The 26,386-nt window shown below is 32.8% G+C and overlaps 1 protein-coding gene across 1 annotated transcript; it reads left to right on the forward strand.

The window, feature by feature from the left end:
* The first annotated feature begins 203 nt into the window (after positions 1 to 203).
* Positions 204 to 20,606, forward strand: LOC134725640 (uncharacterized). Its single transcript, XM_063589630.1, has 12 exons — positions 204 to 462; positions 1,091 to 1,572; positions 2,924 to 3,022; positions 5,660 to 5,722; positions 6,332 to 6,412; positions 7,192 to 7,295; positions 9,085 to 9,168; positions 10,470 to 10,774; positions 11,910 to 12,085; positions 13,111 to 13,283; positions 14,686 to 14,906; positions 19,091 to 20,606. The coding sequence occupies exons 1-12, from the start codon at positions 216 to 218 to the stop codon at positions 19,330 to 19,332; spliced, it is 2,277 nt and encodes a 758-aa protein (XP_063445700.1). The 5' UTR covers positions 204 to 215; the 3' UTR covers positions 19,333 to 20,606.
* Positions 20,607 to 26,386: the final 5,780 nt, after the last annotated feature.

A 26,386-nucleotide genomic window follows, 5' to 3' on the forward strand; every position in this document is an offset into this window, starting at 1 on the left:
ATAAATAGAGAGGAGAGGATAGGGATATACATGTATTAGAAAAAATATTCAAAATCAATGCCAATGGAAACCAGTATTATATGCACAAGTGAGTTAAAATAGTCCAGTTGTGTTCCCAAATTTCAAATATTTGGTGGCAATTGTCATGATATTTTAGGTGAACGATTCAGGCTCTGATCAATAATTGGTTTCCATATTTCTGTTTTTAGGTTTATATGATGTCAGGTTATATAAAGGTTTCACATAGTGAACTTTGTTATGATGCTGAGGTCTTATTGCCACTTAAAGAAGATGTTTTGGAGAGGGAGACACTCAAATCACAGTTTCCTTCAGCAGTGGGTTTGAGGTACCATGTAGGAGGGGTGTTGAAAGCTGTTGCAGCTGATACAAGAGGGTTTTCTTCTCCAGATGGAGGTTGGGGAACAAGAAGATATATTGTTGTAACAACAGCAGAATGTGCTGGTATGTACATTCATGGTTGGTAGAAAAATCAATTATTTTTTTGTACAACAGAACTACAGGATGTACAGGTGCTGAGCTCTTTGTATTGATGAAACTCAACAAAAAACCTAATAGCTTGGCAAAGATCAGTTGCCCACTTTTGTTGCAGATTGATGAAAAAAAAGTTCAATGAATTATGTCTCGAACAGGCTCTTTTTAAACCTATATATTTTGAGCAAATTCTCATGAATTTTTTTTGCAATACTATCGAAGGATTTAAAAGTATTAGTTGATTGTTCTTTAGGAACTTTGAAAATAAGATATCTGAGTACTATACGACGACTGTGAGTGATTTTGAGCTTTCTACTGTTTTGGAAAATAAGGGTTGAAACAGATGATAAAAAGGGTGAAAGGATTTTTGATACCTAATTTAAACTTCAGTACTTTTAGTTGAGTACATGACGGCCAAAAAATGTGTTGAAAAATTATGGTATGATACCGTCTTCATCTGTGTCTTTAAGTTGGGATACATGTACCTGAAGTAATATCTTTCCAAATAATTGTTTAGTTTAAAATTTTGTCATGATAATCGCCAACTGCTTTAATTTTATCTTTTTAATTTTACTATGATAATATTTACTTAATATAGGACAAGCAAGAGATATCATTGGCAACAGGCCAAGTACAAGTGGATTGGCTCAGCAGATTACTTCTGTGTTTAAGTCGTCAAAAGCCACTTCACACCCAAGGACACATTTCTCACCAATACAGGGAGCTGCCTCCAGAAAAGACATTAGACAACAAATGAAAAAGAAGAAGAAGTTATTTGAAAAGTCATATAAAGTTGTTTTTATTGGAAATATAAAATTGCCAGGCATTCTGTGTGCAGATATTATCCTAGAAGAAGGATTAATTAACATAAGTTCGGAGGATACAGAGGACACTATTAAAAACAAACTACTTGACATATTTGACAGCACTGACAAAGATCCCACCAAGATCATTTTTTTATCGTGCTCACACAAAAAATTATCCAAACCAAATGTACCATCAACATTCAAATTTGATGGAATAGGGCTGAAGGCTCTGATTGGTCAAGGGAAGCTTTATGTTCTCGTCGAGGGCCCTGAGGTTTGTACATTGTATTTTATCATTCATTGTACAATATTTCCAAAAAAATGGAATTAGAAAAATTCTGGTAGATTCAACACAAGAAATGAATATTGATATACAAAAAATAGTGTCCTGTGAAAATATGGAACAAGTGAAAAACTACAGACTTTGATTAAGAATATTACATGCAACTTTAATTCAGAATTACTGGAAAATAACATGAACAGTTTAAAGGAAAATAACAAACTCTTTCTTTTATACAAAAATATTAAAGTCAAACAAGACCAAAAATTTTATCTTCATCCAAATTTTTGAAACAAACTAGACATTTATTTACAAAAAGTTAGAATTAGTTACCATAATTTGATCATTGAAGGGCAGATAATCTAAACATACCTCAAAACAATAGAACGTTACGTCGTGTCCAACTTGTAAAACCTTAGATGAAAATCACTTTCTCCTCCACTGTCAAATCAATAATGCTTTACATATAAAACCTTTTAATGCCATGGCAATAGATAATGCTATGTTTCCAAATCTATCTGATACTGAAAAACTAGTAGTCCTACTAAATCCGTCAAATATAAACCAAGTGTCAGAAAAAACAGGTTCCTTTATTATGTTTTTAACAACAGTCTTTTAAGAACTGAGGACAGGGAACTCTTAGTTAGTTTTACTTGTGTATATTTAGATATGTGTGTGTTCCACTCAGTTATTTTATTGTTGTTGTTATTTTTGTTTATGTTAAAAGTATAATGTTACTTATATGACAAATACAGTTTAATATTGTATAACTATACATGAAGGACAACTACACATAAGCATTGATCACAAAGTTAACTGTTACCTGAGAAAGTAAACAGTAAAACACCTACTTATAGTTGTATGACAAAATATGGGCCGCAAAATATTTATTAAAGAATTAATAACATCAAAGAGGGGGGGGGGGGGGGGGGGGGGGGGGGGGGGGGGGGCAAGAGGGGGTCCAATAAAAGTTAACAAAAAATACATTCTCACAATAACAGATAACAAAAAAAGTAAAAGTCCTATAACAGCAACAGAAATAGTCAATAACAGATAACAGCATTTTTTTTCTTCAGAATAACAGATAACAAAGATTCAAATTGGCCCATAACAGCATAACAGTTATACCCCTTGCCCCCCCTCATCAAAATGTATTATGAGTCTTGAGGGAGTTGCAATATCCATTTAAAGGAAAGAAATATAATTTAATGTAATGTTCTTATTTTAGGTGCAGATTTTTACAATGTTCGTTAACACACATAAAAAGTTTTCTAATTAGTGACATAGTATATTACTGCAAAAATATTGATAGCTAGTTGTTTTACAAGTATGAATTCATTTTTAGTTTGAAAATGATAAGGACATGATGGATCAAAACAAATTAGATGACACAGACATGACAGACGAGGAACTTCCAGTATTCGGCAAGACACACTCTTTACAGGTAATTATGCAGCATCATAACATTTTAGAGCTCAAAACCATAGAACACAGGATATAACACATGTAGTTTTAATCGACAATAAATCAAACGTTTCTTAGTGGTGGTCGCACTATAGTAATCAGTCTACAGCTGCCACTCAAAACAAAATCATGTCTAGCATGTACCTAAAATTTGTGATTTAGGCTTTTATTATTTTGCATGTGGATAGATCACATGAAGGTGATAAAATCTGCTCTTGCTACATGTAGGATGATGGTCTTTTACCTTCAAGTTAGATTAATGATTTTTGGCTGGATTTTGCGAGTTGAAAAATCAGCTGAATTATAATATGTGAATGTTGGTCGCAGGGAAATACTGTATTTTTAATATTTATCTCAGGAACTAAAAATCGCAGGCTCTTCATATTTGGTATGCAGCTTCTGTATGGGCTCTCACATCAATGAGATGTGATTTCAGAGTGAGGTTTGTAGCTCTTCTTCTTGTTTTAACAAAAACTGGCCCTTTCTGTCTTTGACCCATTTCAATTTTACATGATTCATGCTTTCCTATATGATGTGTTCACTGTTCATATGGAATCATTTTTTTTAAGAATGTCTTTCTGTAATTCTGTTTTGTATGAAAAAATAATTTGTACATTTTATAAATACAGGATAAAAACAATATTTGTACAGTGGCAGAAAATTGTATTCGTACTCGACACACAACAGGTATGAAATGCTTGGTAATCCTATCATACTCACTCTATGTACCTATAGATTAATATTCTTATCCAAGTGCACTTCATGTATATACTGATACATATAATATATTTTTATGTCGCCTGTTTTTTATATAGGGGTCACTTTGACAAAATCCATCTTTCCAAAACCTTTGCCGCATGCACCGCAATGTTGTCACACATTTTCATTGCAGTTTTCTTAACTACATGCAGCAGACTTTTAATATTTTGGAGAATGCTTTATCTGGAAGTACTATGACGCGTAAAGCATTTTCATGGCTTTGCTTAATTCCTATTTAATACCAAAAACTTTGATATTTAAGGCATGCTGGTCAAATATGTATGCAAAATTTCATTGCAGTTTTCTTTACAACTACATGCAGTACAGACATTTGATATTTTGCATCTCTATGCTTTATCCTTTAGAATTGTTTTTCATTGCACTGTCACTCAACTACATCCTGTTTATCAAAAACTTTGAAATTACACATGGTGGACTGCGGACATAAATAATGTGTGCAATGCTATCAATAAAATGCAGGCGACATACAGGTTCCCTTGAAGACAGTACAGTCTAGTTTGTAATTAACAATTGTGCATGTAACACTAAATAGCAATCTTGTGACACATTCAGATAAATGGACCATCATGATGATGTTAACGTTAAGCTTTTCATGAAATAAATTTTATATCTTTTGCCCCTACAACAATTTTTTTTTATATAGATCGATTGACTCGCTGACGTTCATTCTTTTATAAAACATATTTTCATGACCACACTTTGTTAGCTAAATTCATGCATTTTTAAAAATGATTTTTTTGTTTGTTTATGGTTGTGACATTTACCATATTAACACTTTTCAGAAGAAAAATGACACCTTTGCATTAAAATTATGAGGGGGGATGTCTAGGAAAGGGAAAGAAAAAATATTGAGTATCCAAATTGTCTGAAAATGAGCAAACAACATAGGGCCATGTGAGCTATTGTTGTCACTGAGCGTCCGTCCTTGTCATAAATTTAAATAAAAATCTTCTCCCACTCTGATAATAACTGAACAGATTGGGACCAAACTTGGCAAAAACATTATCAGGGTTTCTATTTAAAATTGTAAGGAAAATTTTGATTCGTCAAAAACATGACTGCCATGGCTAAAAATAGACCATGGCATCCAACACCTGGGTTTTGCATGTATTTACTTAAAAACTGTTACAGATATCAAAATTCTAGTATAAGATTAAATTGATAAGTACATAATAAGATCTACCCATACAGACATTTTAAAGTCAATCTGATATTAACCAGTCCAGGTGGTATGGCCTTTTATTTAATTTTTCTCTTTTGTGCACTTGAAAACTGCAAAATGAAAATTGCAAATTGTTCAGCTCATTAAGATCTACAAAAAAGTTAGCAGGGGCAAAATTGTCAGTTTTATTGTACATGTACATGATGTACATGATGTATCTCACTTTAAATACTTCAAGTTTTGTATTCTTCGCATATTTTTGCTTATGACTCTGGAAAACGGTACATTAGCTAGATCCAAAAAATTGCAAATTGTTCAGTTGATTTAGGGCTACAATGAAATCATCAGGGGCAAAACTGTCAGAATTTCACATGTTTTTGCTTGTATCTTGAAAACCATTACACAGTTTTATAAGCACTAAATTAATGTTGAGCTCATCTACTAGAGCTTTAAAAAGTCCTCACAACAAAAAATGAAAAAATAACAAACAATAGGTCTTAGCAGTGGGGTACAGAACAAAATAAAGGGGTCAATATGCATTTATTTGCTTATTTTTGCATGTAAACTATTGTATCAAAGTCAAAAGCATATGAAAGCTATTTTAATGGTAAACATGATATTCCGAGTTGAATTGCAATTAAATGTACACTTCTTTTTTCATGTGTTAATATGCAGATACCCCAAGCAGACACAAATGCAAGTATGAACAGTGACCAGGAAAATACAGGCTCATCCGCAGTTAGTATTTATGATTTAAGTTTTAGACTTTTTGTTGTTGTTTTTTTGTGATGAAATGAATAAACACTCATGGAAATATACAATATGGTTATTGTTGGGCTCCACAACATATGCTTTATTTAAAAAAAAAATGGCATTTGCTTCAATGACAGTGTTTATGTTTAATGTAAATCCAATTGCAAACAGCATTCCATGATGTGCTATAAGTTTTAAGTGTACAGTATGAAACTACTTCCCGAACAGCTCTTTGTACATGTTGTATGCAATAAATTGAATTAGTGTTCAGAGAGAGTCATATCTCTTGCACGTAAAAGACACCCTTGTAGATTTCGAAAAAAAGAGCAGGGTAATGCCGCTACAAGCAGCACTAGCACCTGCAAGTGGAAAGGGATTAATATAAGATGAAAAACTTGTTTCCCAATCCAGTATAATTAAATATGTTTAAACTAATAAATTATTATATGCAGTATTCTATGAATTTAGTGCTAAATATTACTTCAATATTTTGAAGTGTATGTTTCTGGTGTGTATTTTTGACACACTCCTGTAGGATAATAATCCTGAAGGAATTTATTGAACTAGGATAATATAGTTTTATGAATATTGTAGAAACCACAAACAGACATCACCAAAACTGTGCAAAGTCAAGATATAGTGGAAGGTGATCCGGAAGATACAGGCACACCGACAGTTAGTATTTACATGTAACTTAGCTATTCCATTAGAATGGATGTGAAAAGGTTTTATTATGAAATGTGTGTCATGCATCTTTTTAACAAACTCATTACATTATAAGTCTTTATCATGACCTCAAATGTTATTGCTTTTTTAAGATCCTAGATTGATTGTCATATGCAAACAGAACTTCAAAATTTTCAGTTTGTTTCATCCTTGTGAGCACTGTGGATTTAATATATTTCAATGGACTTTGATTAAACTAGTTACAGAGTATTCTACATGTTCTAGGAGGCACTATTACAAAATTTGCATTTTACATACAACAAGTACTGAAAATTTGTTATTGCATTAAAAGAAAGGCCCCAAATTTATTTCAATCTCTTGTTCTAAATAGCTCTTTACGCCACAGGTGATCAATTTTGATTTAAATCTACCAGTATCAGTTCTGAACTGAGTTTCTGTAATCTTTAGTAATGGACAATTCAGATATTTCAATGCCTGCCGAAACTATTATTAAAGAAATGTCAAAAAGAAAACAAAAGTGGCTAGGGAGATTTCATTTCAGAAAAATGGCAGTATTAACTGAATCTGTAAATAGTGAGCAGTAGGTCTTAGAAAGTGAAACCTGATTTAGATGACAAGCAGTATACATTTGTTAAAAAATCAAAATGAATTAAAATAACATGCATGTATGATACGTTGAAATGCTATATGTGCTGACCAAGAATACTCTGCAATTGTTTTACAATTTGAAATTGGTTAATTTTAAGACGGATTACCCTGTTTTATAGATAACATTTCATCCATCGTGCTTAGAACGTAGAGAGCGTAGATCTCGATTAAGCTTGCGGTCATCTACTGGTAATGATGCTCTGGCATGTCCTTCAACTTACAGGTATTTTATTTGTAGATAATCTGGACACAATTTCTTGATATAATGAATCACTGTTACCTATATTTTTTACTTGACCAGTCAGGGCTACTTCTTAAACAAGTGATTTCAGGATCACCTTTAAAAGTGATTTCGCTATTGAAAAATGAAAAATGTTTACAAAATTAGAAACAGACTTTTTAAAATCACTGAAATAAGTGATTTGAGATGTAAACATTAAATCACTTATGAAAGTGATTATAACATTTTCTTGATAATTTATCCACAAGCTAGATCTACATTGGGTTTAAAAAACAACTATTCTATTGAAAAAACAACTGAATACATACAAAAATGCTCTTTTGCTAAATTAGTATGTCAGTTTTAACAATTTATTTGGATTATGCTTAAACTGGAATAATCTGTAGATAAGGTCAAAACCTTGAAGTAAATCATTCTAATTATAAAGAAAACAAATCAGGTTACATAAATGTGTTGACTTTTATGTTATTGATAGAGTAGTTAATGAAAATTTGATTACAGAAAAATTCCCAAGGGTTCTTTTAAAAGCTTCAGCACACTAACTTACTGCCCCAGCGCACTGATGAAATTGATATATCAAGATTAAGATATTTGATCTATGTAGACAAATTACAGAAAAAATTGCCATTTTATGGAAAATTAGTGAAATCAGCATTTGAAGATCAAAGAAAACACCAAAATCACTTAAATAAGTGATTACTGAAATTTGAAAATCACTGAAATAAGCGATAATGAAATCACTTGTTTGAGTCATACCCCTGACTGTTGACTGACTTACATTTAAGTTTACTTCAAAGTTCACATCTTTCTTAGTAATACCAATTCACATACAGAATTTTTTTCTTATAAATGCTCACAAATCTACAAATTTTTTGTCATTCACAGCAAGCATTGGAATTTAACTCTTAAAACAACTCTTATACATTCTGCTGATCCCTGATTTGACATGTCAAATAATTTTCAACAAATGGCTGATTGTTTTTAGATAACTTCATTCGTAAATAGCTCGCCATCCAGTCTTAGTCATTTGTAAAGCATTGTTAACTTAATGTAACAACACAAACACTATTCTTAAAGAATGGTGAAAAGTCTTTTGTGTGTAATTGAATACGATTGCTTTATGAATCAATTACAAATGATTGAGTATAGTTTATAATTGGTTGGCCACAAGTTTAGGAATAAATTTAAATACTTTCTTGATGTATATGAATATACATTTCCGATTGTTTTGGGATATATTCGAGTACTTTGCAAATGTATTTGATATTGATTTAAGATTTAGGTTTGATTGATTGGTTAAGGTTTAATGCCCTATCAGCAGCTTGTGAAAGTTTTATGAATCTGGTAAAGTTTTGAGATTCGTAAGCAATCGTAAGAAAAATTTGTGTATGTGAAGTGTTATAACTATACATGGTAGATTCATCTAACCTTGTATTTGCATGCATCCTAGATAGTAGATTATCATCTAGGCAAAGTCATGTGTTTCGCAGTTGAACACTCAGACAATATTAAGAACAAGACAAACTAAGTGATAGTTGATTATTTATATTTTTGTCAAAGATTTGATACAAAAATCCAGCATACTTTATATGTATTTTTTCAATTGAATATCCGTATTGGTGACAAGTACCTAACCTGGAGGTTTCAACGTAAGTTGTGTCATAAATGTCTAACTTCATATAAACATTACAGACATAAAAAATAGCATTGAGTAAAAAGGAAAACAGAATGAATAATAGGTTAATCAAACCAAGATTTATTTATTACTTAGGTCATATGTCCAGCTGTTTGAAACTGAAATAGTAACAGTTGATGACTCCGATGATGAAGGTGACAAAACCATACCAATGGATGGGTACGTATTTGAAGATTTCATGTTTATTTATGTATACTTAAATTGCACTAAAATTGGGATTGATTTTGGGAGTTTTGGTCCCAACAGTTTAGGAATTGGGGGCTAAAAAGGGCCCAAATAAGCATATTTTTTTATTTTCGCACTATAATTTAAGTTTAAGTAAATAGAAATCTATGAAATTTTGATACAAGGTTTATGACCACAAAAGAAAGGTTGGGATGAGTTTGGGAGTTTTGGTCCCAACAGTTTAGGAATTAGGGGCCAAAAAGGGGCCCAAATAAGCATTTATCTTGGTTTTCGCACAATAACTTTAGTATAAGTAAATAGAAATCTATGAAATTTAAACACAAGGTTTATGACCACAAAAGGAAGGTTGGGATTGACTTTGGGAGTTTTGGTCCCAACAGTTTAGGAATAAAGGGCCCAAAGGGTCCAAAATTAAACTTTGTTTGATTTCATCAAAAATTAAATAATTGGTGTTCTTTGATATGCCTAATCTAACTGTGTATGTAGATTCTTAATTTTTGGTCCTGTTTTCAAATTGGTCTACATTAAGGTCCAACGGGTCCAAAATTAAACTAAGTTTGATTTTAACAAAAAATGAATCCTTGGGGTTATTTGATATATGCTGAATCTAAAAATGTACTTAGATTTTCTATTATGGGCCCAGTTTTCAAGTTGGTTCAAATTGTGGTCCAAAATTTAACTTTGTTTGATATCAACAAAAATTGAATCCCTGGGGTTCTTTGATATGCTGAACCTAAACATGTATTAAATTTTTGATTTTAGGCCAAATTTTCAAGTTGGTCCAAATTGGGGTCCCAAATTAATCTTTGTTTGATTTCAACAAAAACTGTATATATGGGGTTCTTTGATATATGCTTAATCTAACCATGTATTTAGATTTTTGATGTTTGGGCCCGGTTATCAAACTGGTCCACATTGAGGTCTAAAGGGTCCAAAATTGAACTTTATTTGATTTCGTGAAAAATTGAATTCTTGGGGTCCTTTGATATGCTGAATCTAACCATGTATTTTGATTTTGGATATTGGACCATAATAGGTAATGTCCAATTTAAAGTTTTTAAGTTTAAGTTCTTAGACCACATTCATTATGTGTCAGAAACCTCTGTTGTGTCAACTATTTAATCAGAATCCAAATTCAGAGCTGTATCAAGCTTGAATGTTGTGTCCATACTTGCCCCAATGTTCAGGGTTCGAACTGTGCAGTCGTATAAAGCTGCGCCCTGCGGAGCATCTGGTTATCCCTTTCATTGGTGATACTTTTTTGTTCATTTTAGTGATATCAGTTTGCCAGAGTTATTAATAAAGTTACAGTCACAGGTTGACCTGGAGAAGATAACGAAATTCAATATCAACAGAAACCTTGTTTTAGATGGTGCTCGGAGAGCCATCAAAAGGAAATCCTTCTGTGCTAAAAGCAAGATAAGTGTGAAGTTTACGGACGATGTAGGAATCGCAGAAGGTGCCGTAGATGAAGGTGGACCAAAAAGAGAGTTCTTGAGAATGCTGATGAAAAAGATCCAATACCTGCACATTTTTGAAGGTCCTGAAAACAGAAGAATTTTGGCCTATAGTACATCAGGTGAATTTATATTGTCTCATCTTGGTGAAAGATTAAAAAAGGAATTTCATGTATTCTCTATACAGTTACATTTTTATGTCTCCCACTTTATAGGGATGGAGAGGTATTTTGTCATGTTTAATTATCAGTCATCTGGGTGAAGGTTTGCAATTGTTTCTCCATAGGCCGTAATGGTAACGTTTTCTTCTGTTGCTCAGTCCATATCGTTAACTTGGATATATATGATGGCTCGTTTTGAAGCTGAGAATTTCTTATTTGTGGTTAAATTTTCAGGGTACGAAGTGAGATTACTTTTTCTGTAAATTAGCAAACCCAGAGTATTCTTTTGTGATGCGGCTCCTTGTGGTCAAAAATCCCTGTTTTAACACAATAAGTTCTTTGAACTTTTAATAGCTCCATAGTTTTTACACATTTATTCTATGTCCCTCTACTTTCCTTATCACCACAAATGGTTAAGCTCAATCATTTGTAAAAAATAGAAACATGTCCAATATCAATACACAGAGATTTCTTGTACACATTACTTGGGGTTCCTCATCTAGAGCTGGTGCATTAGGGATCTTGACCCATCTCTCACAATAACCCTCACACCATTTACAATAGGGGACACTTTGGGGATCTAGACACTTGTTACGGTTTTAAAGGGAAGGACCATTTTTATGCCTCATTTATGGGCATTACGTTTTCTGGTCTGTTCGTTCATTTGTTCTTCCGTCTGTCTGTCCGGCTTCAGGTTAAAGTTTTTGGTTGAGTTAGTTTTTGATGAAGTTGAGGAAACTTAGTATACTTGTACCTTATGATATTATCTTTCAAATGTTAATGCCAAATAAGAGTTTTTACCCCATTTTCACGGTCCACTAGACAGAAAATTATAATGCAGATGGTGCATCCATGTATTAGGGACACATTCTTGTTTCCCTCATTTTGGTTCTGATTTCTGGAAGGTCTGTGAAACACAAAACAAACATGATATATATTATATCACTGAATCAGGGATTGATAATATATAGTTATGAATAGTAAAATTTATTCTTTGACATCTATCATGTCTATTAAGGCCTCTAAATGTTAAATTTAATATATCTTAAATCTTTTATCACATTTTAGCAAAATATTTAGTTTTGTTTTATTGTAGCCCTAGAAGACAATCTGTACAGAGATGTTGGATTATTCTTTTCCCTATCCATTGTACACGGAGGACCATCACCAAAATTCCTTTCTCCAGTTATGTACAATGCGTTGGTAGGACAAGCTGGAGAAAGGAATATTGAAGATATAGCAGATGGTGACTTGAGAGGAGAAGTTCAAAAGGTAGTATTTAGAAAGTATTGGATTGATAATAAGAATTGTTATAGAAAATAGGGGTAGAATGCAGTTTTTGGCTTATAACTCAAAAACCAAAGCATTTAGAGCAAATCTGACGAGATTAAATTGTTAATTAGGTTAAGATCTATCTCCCTGAAATTTTCAGATGGATCGGACAACCGGTTGTTGGGTTGCTGCCCCTGAATTGGTCATTTAAGGAAATTTTGCCGTTTTTTGTTATAATCTTGAATATTATTATAGATAGAGATAAACTGTAAACAGCAATAATGTACAGCTAAGTAAGACCTCGAAGGCTAGAAATAAGGCAACATTTGACCAACATGGTCAATTGACCCCATAAGGACTTACTGTCCTTTATAGTCAATTTTTAACAATTTTCATAAAATTTGTAAATTTTTAATAACATTTTCCACTGAAACTACTTGGGCCAAGTTCATTATAGATAGAGATAATTGTAAGCAGCAAGAATGTTCAGTAAAGTAAGATGTACAAACACATCACCATCACCAAAATGCAATTTTGCCATGAATTCATCTGCTTCCTTTGTTTAATATTCACATAGACCAAGGTGAGCGACACAGGCTCATTAGAGCCTCTAGTTTTGTTAATTAGCTTGAAGATATTGATTTGATTATTGGTTACAGATCAAGATCAAATGTTGTTCTGGTTTGATGAGATGTTGAGCACAGTTATGGTCGTTGGATAGTTTAAACTTTTTTATTCTTCAAGCTTGAAGAATTTGACTTGATGCTTGTTATATACTTTACACTGTTACAAGTTATAGATCATGATCGCATATTGTTCCAATAAAATGAATTTTTAACTGACTGTATAATGTCATGCAATACTCACAGAATGCCTGTTTTAACCCAATTTAAACAAATTAGCAGATAATTCTATTTTCTAAATATATATATATGTAGTTCTTGCTGGCTATATACCTATGTGCTAAATGTCACCTGACACTTAGATTGTTGATAGAGTTTTAATAACCTGTTTTTCTTTTTTAGTTAAAAGATGCATCAAGTTTGCAAGACTTGAACAAACAAATGAATGCAATGTCAACCCTGTTGATAACAGCGGGATGTTTCAGGCCTATATTGAACATGCAACAAAAAGATAAATTAATCATGGATATTGTCAGATTTTTGGTCCTGGAAAGAACCAGTACTCCTCTTCACCAGTGAGTAATATTTTATTTTTGATTGGAAAACTGGGGCCCTTTATAGGTTATTGTTCCGTGTTGAAGGGTGTACATTGACCTCTAACGGTTTACTTTTTTAAATTGTTATTTGGATGAAGAGTTATCAGTTGGTTATGTCATTGGCACTCATACATCATCTTCCTAAGTATTGTATGGTATTAGAGAGACAGGACTGACACTTCCATTCAACAGAAAATGAAATACTCTGGACTGAGTGGGTAAATTATACATTAATATCTCCTTAAAGGAAAATGTCATCAATACATGCAATGACATGAAAAGTGGAGGGTATTAAGTATAAACTCTTTTTAAAAGTCATCAATGAGAAGTTTTTCACATGCAATCATTTCTGTTGAACTTGAATGTATTACAAAGCATCCTTAACCTGATAACCTGTTTCATCTAAAAGACCCTGCTGAAAATGGAAATGGTGACCTGAAGATGTTTGTAAACTATATAGCTATTATGAAACTTTTAACTTAGGTTTTTTCAACAACATTAAAGTCTTGTTGCAGGATATAATGTGTAATTCTTTTGTGAACAGTTAATATAGATGTCTCTCTTTCAAAGAATGAAGACATATTATTTAAGTGTGAATTCCTCATACAAAATTTTATCCATGTCATGACTTTTTATGCCCCATGTTTTCTGGTCTGTGCATTTGTTCATTCGTTCGTTTGTGCATCCGTCCGTTTGTCCCACTTCAGGTTAAAGTTTTGGTTAAAGTTTTTGGTCGAGGTAGTTTTTGATGAAGTTGAAGTCCTTATGATATGATCTTTCTAATTTTAATGCAAAATTAGCAATTATCCCCCATTTTAACGGTACACTGAACATAGAAAATGATAGTGCGGATGGGGCATCCGTGTACTGGGGACACATTCTTGTTTCTCTTTTGAAGTAGATATCTATAATTTGGTACATGGGTGCATCATGTCGAGGACATGTGTTGCTAACTAGAGTCAGTAACGAATCACAGTAACCTTTGACCTCGAAGTCAAATACATTCAAAAATTTGTCTAGGCTATAGGCTTTTGGTATTTTGTATGTGAGTATATATCACCTAATTTAAAAAAATTAGTGACCTTGACCTTTGACTTTAAGGTCAAATAATTAAATGAAGTCTATTTATGTCCCCAACATCTTCAAGTGCAACACAAAAGGGATATATGCATTTTCTTCCACCAAACAAATAGTGAGATGAGGTGAATTGTCTGTCGTGTCTTTCACTTATCATTCTCAAGATTGCCATTTAAAGATTATCACAAATATTATTCTTCTAATAGGTTCTATTTTTGTTTAATTCAGCTGAATACAATGCATATCTTAAATATGTTTACATGGTTGATATGTTGGTGTTTAATAAACTGGTATACAATTACAGGTTGCGTGATGGGTTACAGACACTTGATGTATTAACGTACATTCAAGAGCATTATAAAGCATTTAAGGATTTGTTTGTCTGTCAAGGAAATGAAAAATTGACCGCTGAAATGATGGAGGTGGTGTTTATGGATATCAAAATGTCAGTTCCAGGCAGCAACAGAAGACGGGACGAGGAGAACATTGTTGGATATTGGAGAGATTTTTTAATTGACTTGCAAGGTACTTGTAAAATATATGCCTCACATCTTCTTTTTATTATATAAACATAAAATTTGATTCAACACCACCACTTCTGGAAGCACATATTCTGATCTGGAATTTTAATTTTTCTATATGAAGGCTTAATTTAAAACATAAGAATGCTCTTGATCTTTAATACATGTATATTTTAATTCTTAACCAAAATTAGAGTTTCCTGCATTGCAATATTGTAAGGGACAGTCATTAGAAAGAAACTTATGAAACCAAGCATTATCAGAAACAGAAGAAAGTAAATATTGTTTGTTTGGATATATAGGGTAAAACTACCCAAAAGGACTGAATAGCATTCTTATATTTTCTATACATGTATGCCCTTTTACAAGACTTATGGTATAACGTTTACCGTCCGTCTTCAACATTTCCGACATTATCTCAAATACGCTTTAACCACTATGCATAAAACTGTATTGAATTGTTATATCTTTTGATTTGAGCTCCCTTTTGTTTTTTTACAAATTTCAAATTTACGTTTTCCAAGTATTGGGAGTTTTACTAAAGGGGTGATTTTCCAGTTTTTGGACAAGAACTTGAAAAAAAAATCACCAACTTACTAGAAACTGTTTAATTCTATTCACATGTGCTCCCTTTTGATTTTTATACGACTGCAAAAAATTTGCGTTCGTATATTGCTATCACGTCTTCGTCGTCGTTGTCGTCGTCCGTAGACAGATTGGTTTCCGGACAATAACTTCAGTTTAAGTGAATGGATCTCTGTGAAACTTAACCAAAAGGTTCAATACCACAAAAGGAAGGTTGGGATTGTTTTTGGGGGTAATGATCCCAACCGTTCAGGAATTATGGGCCAAAAACAAGCATTTTTCTAGTTTCCGGACAATAACTTGTGAATAAATTTTTGATTGCTCTGAAATTGTACCACAAGGTTCAATACCACAAGTAGAAGGTTGGGATTGATTTTGGGGGTATTTGCCAAAACCGTTTAGGAATGAAGGGCCAAAAAGGGGCCCAAATCAAGTATTTTTCTAGTTTTCAGACTAACTTGTGTTAAAGTTTATGGATATCTCTGAAATTGTACCACATTTTACAAAAATAAAATTTCTTAACATTTTTTTTTTGTGGGGGGGGGGGGGGGGGGGGTAAAAAAAAAATATTTGGGGAGGGGGGGATTTTTTTTTCTTCAAGATTAACGAAATTACCCTTTTTTTGGAAAAAAAATTTGGGGGGGGGGGGGTGGGCAATTTTTTTTTTTTAATTTTAGGATTTCTCACAATTTATTTTGCTTTTTTTTTGTCTATAGTCTAAACACAGGTATTGCACAACAGCAGTGTATTGCGCAACAGCAAATTGTATTGCGCAACAGCATGAAATCTTCAATTGAAAATAAATTCAAATCATTTAACCAATTTTAAGTTCTTTGACTACATTTATTCTGTGACAGAAAACTATTATGTGTCAAATATTTAATTAAAATCCAAATTCAGCCTCTATCTCACAATGCATGTTAATGTACCGAAGGCAACCAAGTTGCGAAGGAAATGATGTTTTTGACTTGTCCACAGTCAATCCCAACTTTTTTTCAAAAATTTGCAGATAAAAGTATACCATTCTTTCTGCTCTGCTGATTTGACTGAAATTATGTGCCTTCAACTTTGAAACTTCACCAATTTCACAGTCCATTGAACATGGAAAATGATAATGCGAGTAGGGCATCCCTGTACTTAGGACACATTCTTGTCATTGTTTTTATCTTTAAAAAAATTAGGGACCAGTGATATAATAAACCATGTAAAGACAGACTTTGTTTTTTTAAAGCAATTGCCAGGCAAGTTGCTTTATTCTTATGGGACATAGCCATTTTGACCTACATTACATAGTATAATCCCGTATAATCAAGCCTATCAAGATCAAGATCAAGCCAAATTTTAAACAGATTTTTCATTAAATATTCTGACAAAATCCTACTTGTCTTCTTCTTACATACATAAAGACAAACATAGACAAACAACCGTTGTTTTGTGAAGTTACAAAATATTTTCATGAAGATGCATTTTAACATTTAAGTTGCCATTTGTTTTCTCTAATTATTTTGAAAGTCCGCATGGAAAAAGTGCGTTTTTTACCCCTGATATTTCGTTCTCATTATGTTTCATATAAATTTTAAATCATTTTTGTTGTTGAGTTAATATTGATTATTTCAATGAATTATTCCTTATACGATTTTATTTTGATTGTTTCGTGTTTTTATTTGCATGTAGTAAATTTTCTCTTTTTCATTCATAAAACTATGGTTCATTCATAAAATTGTTTTAAATTATTACGCACGTTATAGTAAAGAAACCGATGGTTATTCACTGTTAAAGAAGCACAATGTTCCCGTTTTGATTACATTGACACTGAATTTACTAACCTAATTGTTCAATTTCATCTTAGGGGTCGTTAAAATAGCCCCAAAACACGATTTTGTTCAAATCAACTCCCACGAAAATATAAATAGATTAACACGGTCTCACTAATTAGAGACAAGAAGCGTCAACAAGCGACTAGGAAGGGCAAATAAGCAACAATGAAATGAAATTGGCGACAAGAAAATGGAAATAAGTTACAAGATTGCAAACATATTTTCAACTCGATTGACCCTTGATTTGATTTCTTGTTGCTTATTTTCCCCTTTGGTATCGCTAATTTAATTTCCTTGTCGCCATTTTTTTAATTTCAAAAATCGCCTTTTTAGTCGCTTGTTGACGCTTTTTGTTTCTAATTAGTGAGACCGCTTTCATCATAGATCTGTGAATCACCGATTTGCCGAGATTTTGAAATGAATCCTCTGTTTGCACGTCGGAAATATATCAAACCCTGATTTTGGTGGACGAATTTCAAGTTGCAGGATGTCCCTTGCGTCTCATTTGATTGGAATTCGTGGTGAAATTACGACTTTTGAGGAAAAACGATTTCGTCAATTATGAGGGTCTTGATGGGGGGGGGGGGGGGGGGGGGGGGGGGGGGGGGGGGTGGTCTGTTATTCTGTAAACATTTAATTTTTACCCTTTTTTTCTCTAATCTTCAAAAAATTAGTCTATTCTTCAAAAGTGATTTTTTTACGCATTATTCTCTAATTTTTTCCCCAGTTTTCTTTGATAGAAGTATCGGAAACCAGTTCACATTGACTGAATCCTATAGTCTGTTATCACGAAACCAAAAAAAGTTTACAGAGTTTGTTTTCACTTTTATATTTTTACAAATTTCTTTAAATTTTAAGAAGGGAAAATTCTGTAAACACTTAACTTTTAGCGTTTTCTTTTATTAATTATTCAATATTCATTATATTTTTAGACCACACATTTCTCTAATCTTCATTTTTTTGCCCGTTATTCTCTAATCTTCATTTTTTAAGGGCATTATTCTATAATCATTTAACCCCATCCAAACCCTCAATTATGCCTTTGCAAAACTTAGCCGACAACGGAATGTGAAATGTAGTTGACACAGACAGTTGGAGCTTAATGTGTTTTTTTTCTATGCATAAAAGAACATTGCAATTTCTTCACGAGAAAGGAGAAGTTGCGATCGGGGCACGTTCAAAACTCTGTCACAGTAACTTTGACGCACGGTCCGAAGTCGTACGTGGACGTAAACAATTAGCTAAACATAGGCGGATCCAGGGAGGGACCCTGGGGGTCCGGCCCCCCTTTCGTGGGAAACATTTGGTTGATTATATAGGGAATCACTGAAGCATGACTGGAGCTCCCCCCTTTATGAAAAATTCTGGATCCGCCACTGCTAAAACAAGGAAACTGTCAATAAGATGTTTAAAAAAATGTTAACTACTACTAGTATACAGCAATTGCTTTTACAGCCTTTAAGGCTTTGATTTCATATTGGGACCTCATTGAGATGTGAAGCATAAAAAATATTGTTCATGTAGTAATATGAAAGTTTATTGAGTGAGGTTGTTTAGCTTTTATAGCCAACTAAAGTTCAACTTTGTTACATAACATTTAATGAATCAGTTATCCTCTTTGATTTTTGTATAATTATGACTATATGGACATTCCCTGTGATCAATCTACTACCAGCTTGGCTGTTGGTTTTGGTCGATCAATTACTTACCTGGTTTGTATAAACATGAGTAAACCTCAACTGAAGTCAACATTTTGTATAAAGTTTTAATATTTGTCTTATTTCAGAAGATGAGGATGGTGAAATTACCTTAGGTGATGTTTTATCATTTGCAACTGGAGCAGACTGTGTACCTCCATTAGGATTTGATCCATCACCATCTATTACTTTTCTTCATGACTCAGGATTGTTTCCAAAAGCAAACACATGCTCAATGGAGTTGAAGCTTCCAGTTTCAGAAGATTTTAATACATTCAAAAAAAACATGACTTTTGGAATTGCAAACTCACCAGGCTTTGGACTGGCATAAACCATTCATGGGAGTCTTTAATTTTAATACTCTTCCATACTTCATCTTCATTTTTTGTCTTGCCTGGTACAAAGGTTGTTACAAATACAAATTTGAATATTTCTGTATAAATATATTGATTATATAAATTCTTATACAAATGGTATCATGTTGTCGTTGTCCATAGACATTTGGTTTTCACACAATAACTTAAGTATAAGTAAATAAAAGTCTATGAAATTTAAACACATGTTTTTTTTACCACAAAAGGAAGGTTGGGATTGATATTTGGAGTTTGGTCCTAACAGTTTAGGAGGAAGAGGCCAAAAGGGTAAAATGTTAACTCTTTTTTTTTTTTTTTATTGATTTCATCAAAAATTGAATTATTTGGGTTCTTTGATATGTCTATTCTAATCGTGTATTTGGATTCTTAATTTTTGGTCCTGTTTTCAAATTGGTCTACATTAAGATCCAAAGGGTCCAAAATTAAACTTAGTTGATTTTAACAAAAAAATAATTCTTGGGGTTGTTTGATATGCTGAATCTGAAAATGTATGAATTTTTATTATGGGCCCAGTTTTCAAGTTGGTCCAAATAGGGGTTCAAATTAAACTTTTGTTTGATTTCAACCAAAATTGAATATAAGGGGTTCGTTCTTTGACATGCTCAATCTAACCATGTATTTAGATTTTTGATATTTGGTCCCCATTATCAAATTGGTCCACATTATGGTCTAAAGGGTCCAAAATTGGAACTTTATTTGATTTCATCAAAAATTGAGTTCTTGTGGTTCTTTGATACGCTGAATCTAACCATGTATTTAAATTTTGGAAAATGGACCATAAAAAGTGAATGTCCAATTTAAAACTTTTCAGCTTTTAGACCCCATTCATTCTGTGTCAGAAACCTATGCAGTGTCAACTTTTTAATCACAATCCAAATTCAGAGCTGTATGAAACTCGAATGTTGTGTCCATATTTGCTCCCCATTTTCAGGGTTCCACTTCTGCGGTCGTGTCAAGCTGTGCCCTGCCAAACATTTTATTATGTTATAGTTTTGAACAAGTTCCAAAAAGAAACTTGGGTGCTTTATATGTTAAATTGTTGTTTGACTCAAACTGCACAGACATCTGAGTTTGATTATTTTGTAAAACATGTATAACAGTTAGGGAAACTGATGAGTTGTTGAAAATAAAATATTTAGATCTAATGTTATCATAATACTATGAACTTTTGTTTTGCAATTTATGGAGAACATAACTGTCAGGTTTATTTTCATTAAAATGTTTTATTAAAGTATGTGTTATGTGTAAATATAGGTCCAAGTGCAAAAACCCACATTCTTACATGTATGTTTTTTGGAAATTTATAATAAATTTTGAAGATTTTCATAAACACTTTTTAGCTCACCTAAGTAAAAGTCCAATTGCCATCAAGTTATGACCATCATTTGTCATAAAGTTTTCACATTTTCATTCTCTGAAACCTCTTGACAGATTTTAAGTAAAAATCGCATGAATGGTCAGTGCAAGGTCCTTAACAAATGACCCTACTTTGTTCTAGTCCAATGAAAAACATGTCCGCTAGAGCAAATCTTAGATTCTGTTTGGCCAATTTTCAAAGATTGTCTCTGAAACTACTAGACAAAATGGTTTGAAACTTTACATAAATCCTTATTTTGTTCTGGTCTGACGAAAAATGGCCACAGCCAGGGTTCAAAGTTTACATAGAAACCCTACGGGAAATCATATTTTTCCAATTTCTCAAGTACAAAGTAGATGATATATGAACAAATTAAACCATACATATATTTGAATATTATAAAGCTCTTAAGATAGACCAAAAAAGGATTGCCAAAAGGGCTACACATGCAGGGTCATTGTGAGCCTCCGATTTTCAAAAATCTTGAAACTTAAGAGTCATGATCTATGACATGTCCTGAACAAATGGTCTTCGTTTTTCTCTGGTACGGAAGTACTGTAAAGGTGAAAATGTACAACTGGCAAGTGTCATCTGTCCTTTTTTTTTTTTTTTTTTTTTTTGGTGTTTTTACGCCTTTTTTAAGCACCCCTTTTGGACTATTTCGTGGCGGTCAGTTTTTATTGGTGGAGGAAGCCGGAGTGCCTGGAGAAAACCACCGACCTTCGATAGGAAAACTGACAATCTGATCTTGACCTTATTTTCATGGTTCAGTTGTTATTTTTTTGTTGTCTTTTTTCTTTTACTATATGGAATGATTGTAAGGTGTCATCTGACTTTTACCTCATTTTCATGGCTCAGAGATAAAAAAAAATTATTATTTTTTAGTTTTAGTCTTTTTGTAATATTTAATTGTATATGCAATAGGTCAACTATATTTGATGCATAGAAATATTTTATGATCTATGTGTCGGTCTCACAGGTTTTATTTGACCTTTACCTCATTTTCACTGTTCATTGCAAGGTGTTTTGGTGTAAAACTATAAGCAATAGGTCAAATATGTCTGTTGTATGGAAGTATAGTAGGCTGTAATTGTCTGCCAAGTATCGTTCATGTGACCTTGACCTCATTTTCATCGTTCATTGTTTAGTTTCCATAGTTCAGTCTGTTTCTTTGAAGCTATTTATAAGCAATAGGTCAACTTACTATATTTAGTGTATAGAATGATTGTAACATGTACACGACATAACAAGAGGCTCTCAAGAGCCTGAATCGCTCACCTTAAATTATTTGCTTAAATCTTTCATCAATGATTATTTTGGCTTTTCAATTTATATAAATATTCTTGAATCTGGTCATATCTTCTTCAAAAGCAAAAAAATGCATTTTACCCCTATGTTCTATTTTAGCCATACAGGCTTTCTTGACGTACAAGGAAATAAAATATAAAATTTATACTTGATACTCTGAAACTCATTCAGCCTAAGTTTGGTGAAATTGATTCAGCAGTTTCAAAGGAGAAGATTTTTTAAAGTAAGCTAACAAGTAAAACAAATTAAGTAAAATGTCTTTAAAGGGCAATAAGTCCTTTAAAGGTCAATTGACAATTTTGGTCATATTGACTTATTTGTAGATCTTACTTTGCTTAACAGTTTTGCTGTTTACAGTTTCTCTTTATCTATAATAATATTCAAGATAATGAGCAAAAACTGCAAAATTTCCTTAAAATTACCTATTAAGTGGCATCAACCCAACAATAGGTTGTTTGATTCCTCTGAACATTTCAGGGCTGATAGATCTTGACCTAATGAACAAATTCACCCAATGTCAGATTTGCTCTTTATGCTTTAGTTTTTGAGATATAAGCCAAAAACTGCATTTTACCCTATGTTCTATTTTTAGCCATGACGGCCATCTTTTTTGAGGAAACAGAAAATAAAACACAAACTTTATTCTAGACACCCTAATGATCATTTACCTTAAGTTTGGTTGAAATTGGTTCAGTAGTTTCAGAGGAGAAGATTTTTTAAAGTTAGCAAATATGATGAACAAATTGTGTAAAATTTTCTTTAAAGGACAATAACTCCTTAAGGGGTCAATTGACAATTTTGGTCAAATTGACTTATTTGTAGATCTTACTTTGCTGAACATTTTTACTGTTTACAGTTTCTCTTTATCTATAATAATATTCAAGATAATGACCAAAAACTGCAAAATTTCCTTAAAATTACCAATTAAGTGGCAGCAACCCAACAATGGGTTTTTTGATTCCTCTGAAAATTTCAGGGCTGATAAATCTTGACCTGATGAACAATTTTACCCCATGTCAGATTTGCTCTAAATGCTTTAGTTTTTGAGATATAAGCCAAAAACTGCATTTTACCCCTATGTTCTATTTTTAGCCATAGCGGCCATGTTTTTTGAAGAAATGGAAAATAAAACACAAATTTTATTCTAGATACCCTAAGGATCGGTTGGAATTGGTTCAGTAGTTTCAGAGAAGAAGATCTTTGAAATAGTTTACGACGACGACGGACAACGGACAACGGACGACGACGGACAACGACGACGGACGCCAAGTAATGGCAAAAGCTCACATTTCCTTTCAGGAAAGGTGAGCTAAAAATGAGAATGGAAATGGGGAATGTGTCAAAGAGACAACAACCCGACCATAGAAAAAACAACAGCAGGTCACCAACAGGTCTTCAATGTAGAGAGAAATTCCCACAGCCGGAGACATCCTTCAGCTGTATTTCTTGATTGGTTTATATGACCTCATTTTCTTGGATCATGTGTGATAGTTATAGTTAAGCTTTATATTTAGGACTTTCAACATAATATCAGTGAAAAGTAAAGCAGGTGAGACGTTTCAGTGTGTACTCTCTTGTTGTACATTTTATGTTTTGTATTTATCTTTTTATTTCACATTTTGTAAAGGTTTGTTGTCTCATACAATGTATTCAAATGTACATGTATGTTATACATTTAAAGTAATTTTGACTTCACAAAATATAATTTAACATGAATAACATCATCTTAACATGGGCAAGTACAGGGTCAGTGTACAATAATCTACATGTACCAGTGAAAATAAAAAAAAACAGAGTTTTATTTTTATCTAATTCTACACATCATCATGTCGTACAATCTCTCTTGCAGCAAGATAAACATCAACTCCATGTTCATTACTTGGAATAAGAGGGTCAACCTGACTCAACAAGTTATCCACATCTACAATTACATGATCTGGTTGCATATTCAGCATGTCCAATGAGCCAATATCTTCACCATGTGTTTGAACATCATTAACTTGAGGGTCTATTCCATACTGCTCAATTCCATCAATTAAAATATTTTCACTATTCAGTTCAGCTGAATGAATGTTTTTTTGAATCATGCTGTTCACCCAGATCTTTTGTGGTGACCAACAACGTTCTGTTCTTAACCCATGACTATTATATGCCACTACGAATTGAGAGAGTGCTTCGTTGATACGAGGTATAAACACATAATGTAAACACAGCAGATCCTTTTGATTATCAACATCTAGCAGATCATTTCCTTCTAGATAGTAAAACAATGAATAGAATGTTTGAATTACAGTATAATAAACATCTCTCCAAAGCCTTTCAATTCTGCTATTGTGCACAGATTTTCCTGCTATAAAACTACCACGATCAGAGCCTCGCCTTTCTTCCATATATCTAGCAACTAAAACATTTTCACTTCCTTGATCACCTCTGACTCGAGATGGTAATGAGTACGATTCAACTGCTTTCAAAAACGAGTTCAAAACAGTGACCGCCAAGTTGTTGTTCGAGCATTTTAAGAACACTATTAATCGCGAAAAACCATCAATACCTCCATGTGTTACTAATTTCCAGCGGATCAGCGCATGGTGTCCATCAATATGCCATAGGTCATTAGGCCCTGCAACTGAGTATTTCCTGCGAACTGCAGTTAAGCCCCATCGTATCAAGGTGCTTCCTGGATCAATATCACGCAGAGTTCTCCTTACACGTGACTGTTGCACACTTATACCTTTTGCTTTTAAGTGGCCAATCATCATACTCACACCAGTATGTGGTTGACTGTTAACGATTTCTCGCATCACTGACATCAATTCTGAATCATTTATCATAGTATGTCTAACCAGATTCTTCTCCTCATATTTAAGTCGTCTCCATCCCTTACAGAAAAATAAGGCTTCTTGCAAATATTTGCGGCAATGTTGCTGCAAATAGTTGCGGCAATATTGCTGCAAATATTCATTTTTCGTATGCAAATTAGTTTTCTTGCAAACAGTTGCTGCAACATTGCCGCAACAAATTGCGGCAATATTGCTGCAAATGTTTGCGGGAAAATCAGTAGCTGTGATTGTTGCAGCAATATTGCGGCAAGTTCATTAGCTGCAATGTTGCAGCAATATTGCAGGAAAATTAATTTCTTGCAATATTGCAGCAACATTGCAGCAAATCTTTCAACAATTCAGGTGTAAAATTTGGAATTAAAAACTAAACATTTAATAATTTATGATTTAATAATAAAAAAAAATGTCTCTGTCCTCTATAGGTTGAAAATGGTCTCTGTCCTTTATAGGTTGTCGTGTTACATCTGTGTAGCTTTCAGTTCTGTTTCTCTGTAAGTCTCACTGTCCTTAAAGTTGAATTTTCTGATTTCAAAAATACTGCAAAATAAAAGTTGAAGAATTTTAATTAGTAGACATAAAAAAAATAACTAAAATTATAAAGATACACAGATATTAGTTACTACTATATGGTTTAATTTTGGATGTAACGTGTCTTCTGATTGGCTGACGTTATTTTGTTATCAGCCCATATACATAATTTAGTCTTGTGACCGTGACATCATCAACGTTTTTTCATAGCTTTTTACGGTTTAAAATGGAATTTAGTATTAAATTATAAGAAATGACTGCAATATTTTTTCTGTCTATTCAAAATAACATAACAAATTTGGTGCTCACTGTTAAATGACTTGCTATGAATGAATTTGTTTCACTTAAAGGGTCAATGTCTAAAAGTGATTAAGTCCTTCTAGAAATTGCATATAACTATAGAATACATTTAACCTCATGCCAGTACTAGGTTGTTATTGGTTTTTTTTGAATATTTGTTTTTCATTGAACTATAACATAATTGGTCTTGTCTATTCTTTAAAATGTTAATTTTTGTGATAAGTTGTGTATATATGAAAGCTATACATTGTTGCCATTTGTTGACAAACCTCTTATTGGCACAGTTAAATCACAGATCTCTAATTTAATACCAAACTGCTTTTATTAGAAGATTTCTTGTTTCAATATAAGTAATGTTATTTCTAAAACATACAGTAATTAAAAGATTTAAAAAAATATCTACTGTCTTACACAATTTTGATAATATTCATGTGCATAAATCTATTGTCTAATACTTTTGCCAACTCTATTAAATTAAGAAGACTCTTTATTTATCACTATTTGAACTGTTAAAGAGCATGCACTTATTCAAAATGGTGGACATTCAACTCCATTTTACTTACCAAAAGATGTTGTCCAAATTGTGTGTAAACACCAATCTTCCTGAATCCAAGAGTCATGTCAACTGAAGGCTATCATCTGCATTACCCAGTGTCAATAGAATCAATTGGATCTTTT

This window comes from Mytilus trossulus, chromosome 7 (genome assembly GCF_036588685.1).
Source record: "Mytilus trossulus isolate FHL-02 chromosome 7, PNRI_Mtr1.1.1.hap1, whole genome shotgun sequence".
NCBI classification, from domain to species: Eukaryota; Metazoa; Mollusca; class Bivalvia; order Mytilida; family Mytilidae; genus Mytilus; species Mytilus trossulus.

Coding starts and splice junctions, on each gene's coding strand:
- LOC134725640 (XM_063589630.1), top strand. CDS start 216: ATGATGTCAGGTTATATAAAGGTTTCACATAGTGAACTTTGTTATGAT. Junction 463..1,090: donor AACAACAGCAGAATGTGCTG/GTATGTACATTC, acceptor TACTTAATATAG/GACAAGCAAGAGATATCATT. Junction 3,023..5,659: donor GCAAGACACACTCTTTACAG/GTAATTATGCAG, acceptor GTTAATATGCAG/ATACCCCAAGCAGACACAAA.